Source organism: Octopus bimaculoides, chromosome 16, assembly GCF_001194135.2.
Source record: "Octopus bimaculoides isolate UCB-OBI-ISO-001 chromosome 16, ASM119413v2, whole genome shotgun sequence".
NCBI classification, from domain to species: domain Eukaryota; kingdom Metazoa; phylum Mollusca; class Cephalopoda; order Octopoda; family Octopodidae; genus Octopus; species Octopus bimaculoides.
The window spans coordinates 2,649,088-2,657,459 of record NC_068996.1 but is presented as its reverse complement, the minus strand read 5'-3'; the positions used below and the strand labels follow the sequence as shown (position 1 = coordinate 2,657,459).

At 30.9% G+C, this 8,372-nt stretch overlaps 1 protein-coding gene across 1 annotated transcript in view; it reads right to left on the bottom strand.

The window, feature by feature from the left end:
* LOC106876559 (calcium uptake protein 3, mitochondrial-like) overlaps positions 1 to 8,372 on the bottom strand; it is a 332,236-nt gene that overhangs the window by 125,804 nt on the left and 198,060 nt on the right. The window contains exon 7 of the mRNA XM_052973679.1: positions 577 to 659. Within this exon, the coding sequence (XP_052829639.1) occupies positions 577 to 659 (83 nt within the window). The remainder of the gene's footprint in view (positions 1 to 576; positions 660 to 8,372) is intronic.

Sequence of the window (8,372 nt, the reverse complement as noted above, 5' to 3'; positions counted from 1 at the left end):
TATATAAAGAAATAGAGGATAGATAGACAGATAGATATATACATACACATGTATGTGTATATATTCCTTTAATCATACACACACATATATATACAAACACTGATACAACAGACAGAATAGAAATTTGCTCTGTGATTACAAGAACTATTTTACCTAAGATATCTTTTCCTGCAGAAAATAGAAGCCATAATCCTTGAAGGGGTGAGTTAGTACGAGATTATGACAAAAGGCTTTTATTAAAGGAATCACTGAACATTTGTCACACCAAACAAATCATAAATACTTCGTTATAAACTTAGAGGAAACAGGAAGATTGAAAGATTTGACTATTAGCATAGAATTTCAAATGGTGTGCTTTCAAATGGCTAGAGAAACAAAGTCAGTTTCTTTGGTGTCATTTCTTGTGTAGTTTACAATATAAACTATCTCACCTAGATTTAATCCTTATGTATATCTGTCTGTGTGTGTGAGTATGTGTCTATGTCTTTATGCGTTAAGAGAAAAATATATTAAGATGAAAAAATGAGTAGCAGCTAGTGAACAAAAGGATGCAAATATTGACAAAAGTCTACTTACAACCAGAAATTCTTTTTTGTCAACAATTTGATTGCCATCAGCATCAAACATATTGAAAGCGATTCTAAATCCAGAACGAGGCTCTTAAAAAAAAAAAAAAACAGAAAATGCAATGTAAAAAAATGTATGAAAAAATATAGCATGGACATTTCATAACCAAAACAACGATAATAATAAAGGTTTCAAATGTTGGCAGAAGGTAGACGATGATAAAAAGAAGAATTCTTTCTTGCGCACAGACACACATCCTCAAATTTTGGTGGGAATGGGGTTACTTGATTACATCATTTCCAATGGTCAGCTGGTGCTTATTTTATTGATCCCAAAGTGGAATTTGAACTCAGGACATAAAGAGCTGGTAAAAAATGTGGCAAAGTATTTTGTTCAATATACATTAATAATAATAATGATAATAATAAGAATATAAAGGACTGAAGTAACTCAGCAGAAATGTAATAGAGAGAAGAGTTCTTTACTTTTGTATACAATTGACACAATCCATCACTAAGGTAAACATAGCTGACGTAATCCATCACCACGGCCAACTTAATGACAAAAAGCGCAACTCAAAAGTAACTTATTTATTTTCACTTTAGACAATATATAATATAATAATAATAATGATGATGATGATAATATTTATAATAATAATAATAATAATATTAATAATAGTAATAATATTAATAATAAATGATATTAAAAAATAATAAAAATAATATTTATAATAATAATATTAATAATAATATTAAAAATAATGATGATAACAACAACAACAACAAAGGTCACAAAATTAGACAGAGTAGCTGTAATAAATTCCATTTTTGGATTTAGGAAGCTGTGTAGAGAATTTTACCTTTGGAAAATTTCATCGCAGAACAAAGTTTAGTACTCCATCATTTCTAACACCAATAATGGTGCCAAGTTAATTTTGCAAAGAAAGGACCATGCTTATATTACTGAATCTACTGCAATGCAATTGCTTTATTTTACTAATTATAGGGAGATAAAAACGAAGTTAACCAATACTATCAATAACAGCAACAAGCAAGATAAGTTAGATATCGGCGGTTTTGAATAAACAAGCAATGCATAAGAGCTCAGTAATGTATGTATATTGCAACAAGAAGGAGCACTCTAAAAGAAAATCCTAACAACAACAACAGTGCCGTGGCTGCTGCGAACAGAATTATTATTATTATTATTATTATATAGATGAAGAAGAAGTTAATTTGAAGATGAAAATGTTAAAGATGATTAAAAGGACAATAGATTCTGATGGCAATGATTATGTAAGATATAGAAATAAAAAAAAAGGACAAAATTTGAAGAAGGACTGGCCAGACAAATTGATATGAGAGAGAGATGGATGAAACAGTCACACACATAACAGAGAAATCTCCAGCAAATTAAAAATATTGTTTATACAGTGACTGAGATACTCATCTATGCAAGAACATTGATACTTGATATTGAGGTGAGGAGAACGTTGAAAATTCAGTCTGCCGATAACAATCAGGGTACTGGTGTCAGAAGAAATGACATCAACAAAATTAGTATGATGATGATAAACAATAATAACAACCAGATGATTACAATATCATGTCTAACAAGAATGGCATTGACTGGTTAAGACAGCTGACATATAGGAACAAGGCTTACCATTAAAAAATACTCAATATTTCACAGGAAGCAGACTTTTTATTAGGTGAATTTTACAGCACTGATCATCTTAAAATCAAGCATAATTACTTAGCCCACTTAACAAACAAACACACACACACAATGTGATATAAAGAATACTATGAAATTGCTACTGGAAGTGGAGTATCAAATATTTTATAGAGTCCTTCCCCAGGAGGGAAATAAAAGAAAGGCAGTAAAGTTTTGCATCCTCTTTGTTTGAGCAACTGGCTGCAAATGACATGGAACACAAGAACACATGTGCTTCCACATGGGGAAAGGAAGAAGTAGGAGTAAAAACTGGATGAGAGAGTGATCTGTAAAAGCAAGGAAATGGAAGAATTCTTCGAATACATTATAAAAAAGGCCCCATGTCATTAACAGAAGAGGTTCTTTGTCTTTATTTTTATTTGTCAAGGATTAAACAGGGAAACAAAGCTTTACATCACAGGATACTGTTTCTACACTCTAAGTATAAGGTTTCGGCAATACCTCTAGAAGAACTATAATCCTTACACTACTACTGTTGGAAAATCAAATTCAATCCTGGCTGCAAATTCTTGTCCACATCAAAACGTAAAAACTAAGCCGAAGTAGACAGAAGTTTGGTGCTGGTTTCTGCCTGGCCAGCTCCTGTCAAGCTGTCCAACCCATGCCAGTATGGAAGGCAGACGTTAAACGATGATGATGATGGTGATGATGAACATGATCCTAACAAACACAAAGTGGCAATACCTTTTGGGCGTTATAAATGGATACAAATCCATGGATAATTCACAATGGATAAATCACTATCACTATCTATTGACAGCGACAGTGAATTATCTTTGATTTTGTAAAGACATGAAACACAGAGTAATGAAAATATAAAACTCTAAATCATATATCAAAAGATAAGATCTGTCAATGGAAACAAGCTTTTAACATAATAGAAGAGCAATTATAAAACATTGATTGTAAAGAATTAAAACACAGAATCTGAAGTTGTAATGCCTGTGAAATACTGATTATTTCATCCTGAGTATCCTAGCTTTGTCAGGATTTTGGTTACTTCACATTGCAGTGTTCCTCTGAAATTCAATAATATATTCAACAAACCTTCAAAATATTTAATATTTATGACTTATTTATGAACTGAGTTCATTGAAATTACAACTGGTCAACGTAAACAATCAACATTATCTTGGCAGAGACGACAGTCACCTGTTATCATAAGATCAAAGACAATGGCTAAAATGAGCAACTTCTACATCTTGACATTCTCCAAGAATGTTTGCATTGCCCGTTCACATTTTTCTAAGGAAATGACTTCTCAAACAATTATCCAATGACTCTCCTTATTACTCATCCTGTTCATAATAACAGTGGGACTCAGTATGGGATCACTGAATTTTAAAGAATTCTGAAGTGTGTGTATGTTTATATGATTTGAAACTTCTATAACACCCATCAACAAATGGACAAATTGAACAAAACATTTGTTGAAGGAAACTACACAGGTTCATCTAATGAAAACACAAGACAAGGAGATGAAGAATTACAACAGGCTTTAATGAATGTTAGATCATTGCTTTGCAGAGCTTTAAAAATGGATTCACCTCAATGCATAATTAACTTAAGCAGGCAAGGCAAAATAATTTATCGTAAGACAGAAAAGAAGCTTGACTAACAAACAAGACACATTGGTGCTGATAAGTGAAGTGTTCTTGCAATACCATCTCCAAATTCAATTCCCAAATATGAATGACACAATGGATCTTTTATTCCAAGCTCCTGAATCGAAGAATTAGGACAACTCTGTTAAAAACTGCAAATATTTAGATATGCTAATCCCCCATTTACGTAAAAACTACTATTCATATGATTCCACCAGACAAAGAGCATCGTTAATTTGAAAAAAGGAGAATATATAATAGGCACATGTCTATACTAAACCATGGATTCCAAAATACTCACTACAGATCAATAGAGGATCAATAAAATTCAGCAGGGTCAGTAGTTAATCTACAATGTTATGGGGTTCAAAAAAGTTTACATTTTTAATTGAAATAATTAATTTAAATAATTATGTGTCTATTTCTGAAATTACTTATGGGCAACCTCTGGTACACCAATAAAAGCATTTGATTTGAAATAATGTTTAAGTTTGTTCAAAAACAGAACTAGGAAATTTACTTTGTGAACAAATTATAAAAGAGAGGGATTATTAAAGTCCTTTAAATTTCACTTTTTTTTTTGTTATAGCTTAATTTTATCTCTACAGCTTAGGACTTTAAGGAAAATGTTTTGATTTAAAAAGAAAAATTAGGACAATAAGGTACTGACAAGAAAAGCATGCAATTCTTCAACTTAGCTATTTAACCTAATGATCCACTTTCGTCTTTTAAAGACTATCACACCTAATGAGTTATAGTCCAGGCTCAATATTGTGTTGCTTTTAAATTGGAAATAATAAGAAAAAGAAAAAAAAAGGCAATAAGGTAAACAAGTCCTTGTTCTGGAAAGTAATATATAAAAACTATCACTTATTGACATATATATGCACACACAAAATATGCGTGTGCATGTGTTAAAATAAAACATTTAAATCAAAACATTACTTTAAAGCAAATTCAAAATAACAACAGAACATTTAATTATACTGAGAATAAGTTATGTCTATCGCTTTCTTCAATACTGGTTGAACTCATTACACACAAAGAGTAGCTGCACTGTCCTATATCAAAATGTAAAAGTCCCCTATGTCTATCTCCCAACTCTCGTGGTTAGAATAATTTCACCCATAAAACTTCAACTAACAAAAGTTTAATTACTTTCTTAAATTCACTGATTCTGTATCAAATGATTTGTATGTTTATGCATAAATCAAGAAGAAAATTAGTTTCAGACCGCAAAACATTAGTGAGTAAATATAAATAATCCATAAAATAATTTCTCTTCCAGATATTTTTCTAATGTTTTACTTGATTAGTTATTTTAAAGTCAAAATGGGAAATTCATTCCTCAGAATCTCTACCCCACTAAATGTTTGTAGATAACCAAAGCTGCAAAATAATAAATGCATTTATGATTGTTCTCTCAAAACTTCATGTTAGACAATGTGCATGGACAACCTTCCTCAAGAAGCAAGCCACATGAAACAGTGCTTACCATCAGGGGTAGACTGCACTGCTAAAACAAAACAAAAAAACAATTGAAAAAAAAAAAAACCCCAGAAAAATTCACGATAATTTTTTTTGTTTTGCACACTATTACACAAAAGTGGTAAAAGTTATCCTTTCAATAAACAGAAATCAATAAGTAAATAGTAGTGGAGGATGATTACAAATGATTAAAAACCTTCAGCATGATTAGTCCAGTTATTGGTTCAAAATTTTGGCACAAGGCCAGTAATTTTAGGGGAAGAGATAAGTTGATTACACTGACCCCTGTGCTCAACTGGTACTTACTTTATCAACCCCAAAAGGATGAAAGGCAAAGTTGACCTCATTGAAATTTGAACTCAGAATGTAAAGATGGACAAAACGCTACTAAGCATTTTGCCTGGTATGCTAATGATTCCGCCAGCTGGAGCCACCTTAATATAGTCCAATTACTGAAACTATGAAAATATAAGCAAATATAATGTAGCTGGATACTTTTCATCCACAGCTAATTTCCTTATCTGAAATAAAACTTGTATTTCAAGAAGACTGACCATGAAAGTACAGAACGTATGGCTAGGGTACACTTATTTACAGCTGAAGCAAATTTTTCTTAAACGAATATGTTCAACACTACTAAGTAGTTTACATTTGATATTCAGCTTCCACACAAGATTAAAATTCTGAAAAAATTAAATGCAATTAGAAGAAAGAAATAAAAAAAAATTCACTAAAAAAGTATACTTCATAACAAGGAAATCTAAAACAGCATCTAAAAATGGTTACAAAGCAAATTTTTATAAAAACACATACACCACATACACACACTGCATGTTTGTGTTCACTCATATTTTTGCTGAAATAATTCTAAATGGTGCTAAGAACAGAGTCTTGAAACTTTTATCTAGTCATGTTGTAGCTTTTATTCTTCTATAAGAAAAAAGAAAAAAAGAAGGATGATGAATTCTTTATAGTCCACCAAAACTTTTCAATTTTAAAGATTAACATTTTCACAAAGTAATATCACTTAAAGAAAATAATGAATTAAGTAAGCGAAACTGGGCTAAGAGCAATATTGCATATGGAGGTATTTCAAGACACGTTTTAAGAGATTAAAGATAAAATAACTTTTAATAAATTCAGAAATGAATGTGAAATTGATTTAGAGGATAAAAATTTTTAAAAAATGAATTAAAAAAAAAATGTAAATCACATTATAATCACTGTTTAAAACTGGATAAACTGAACATTTATAATGTATTGTAACAATGAAACTTCATGAATGATGATTTAAAAATGTTGGTGTTAAACCATCATCTTAGAATTTAGTTAAATATTTCTTGCTAAAAATCAAGAAAATTTCTGCAAGATGATACTCTTTCAAGTTACAACTAAAAACTTCAAATAATAAATTATTGAAAACTAAACAATATTAAAAAATAATAAAGAGTAGCTACTATAAAAATAGGCAAAAACAAAACTAAAAAAAAAAAACACTCTTAGACTTACAGCTATTGTTGTTGTAATATTGTTTTTTATTGTGTCTGCTTTTATTGTTTTTGAATAATGAGTGTTAGACTATATTGGGTCTATTTCCCATGGAAAACATTAACATCAATAATACTGTAGGTTCCCAGGAAGATATTGAATTCGACAGACATGTTCATGAATTATGTCAACATTAGCAAATGACAGTGTATAACTTACGCCAGCAGTCTGATTTGGTTTGTACATGTCTTGCCATATGTTGAAGACATCCTGTTAGTGTCTGAGCTAGATGAAAACTCAGCATACTGTAGATTGGAGATACTGACACAAGAGTTTAATCTCATCATAATCTCAACGTCACTTTATAAAATGTCAAAGACATGATCTTGTAGCATCCCAATATATCATTACACACACACACACACACACAATATTTGTGCGTAAAGTATAATTAATAATGTCAATATGAATACAAAATTATCCACTTTCTTAGTTTACTACCTGTTTTGTTAGAATGTTTTAATTATAAATGACAAGGTAAAAGAAACAAAAAGAGAAAGCTTAAAAGAAAACAAGTAATAAACAAAACAGAAAGAACTAATTTTGTACTAACAAAAATATTCATAAAGAAAAAGAAAACTAAACCCTTAGAAATAGCCATTACTTTTTAATCTTTTATATATATATATATATATATATATATATATACACTTAATATTACAGAAAAATATATTTCACTGCTATTATGGTTGAGGTGCTTTTATTTGGGGACAAATGTTTCTAGACCTGAATGTCTTTTTTTATAATCACACAATTAAGTAAAACCTTATTTTATTTTTTATCAGATAAGCTGTGGACCAACTTAACTTTGGTTTATGATTAGGGTGCAAGGCTACAATAACCATTAGTCATTTTAGCACAAACACACACACACATTCTTTTACTGCTTTTAGTTATAGGAGTGCAGCCATGTTGGGATTATTGGAATAATTTAGTCAATCATATCCTATCCTCAATAGTTATTTCAGTCTTAATTATTCTACCAACGTCTATTAGTCAAACCACTGTGTTATAGAATATAAACACATAATTCACACACACACATGTATATACATATACATATGCACATACACACACTATATGTCCTTGGCTGGCCTCAAATCTCACCTGCGAACCCATGGAAAACAAACCTCATCCAGCTATTCTGATTATATGTCTGCGCACACGTTTGAATGTGGTGTGTGCCAGAGGGTTTGCAAATCCAATGGGGGTCTTAAAAGACATGTTAGGATCCACAATGAGCAGAACTTACTTGCAGGTATTGGTACTGCAAATCAGAGGTGCAATCTGTGTGGGTGTTTTTTCAAAACACTGTCTGGTTTAAAAAGCCACATCAGACGCCATGAAAGGGCTAAGGTGTAGGTGCAGGAGGTGGTCAAACTCTGTTTAAGGAGTAGACAACCACCATATATATATATATATATA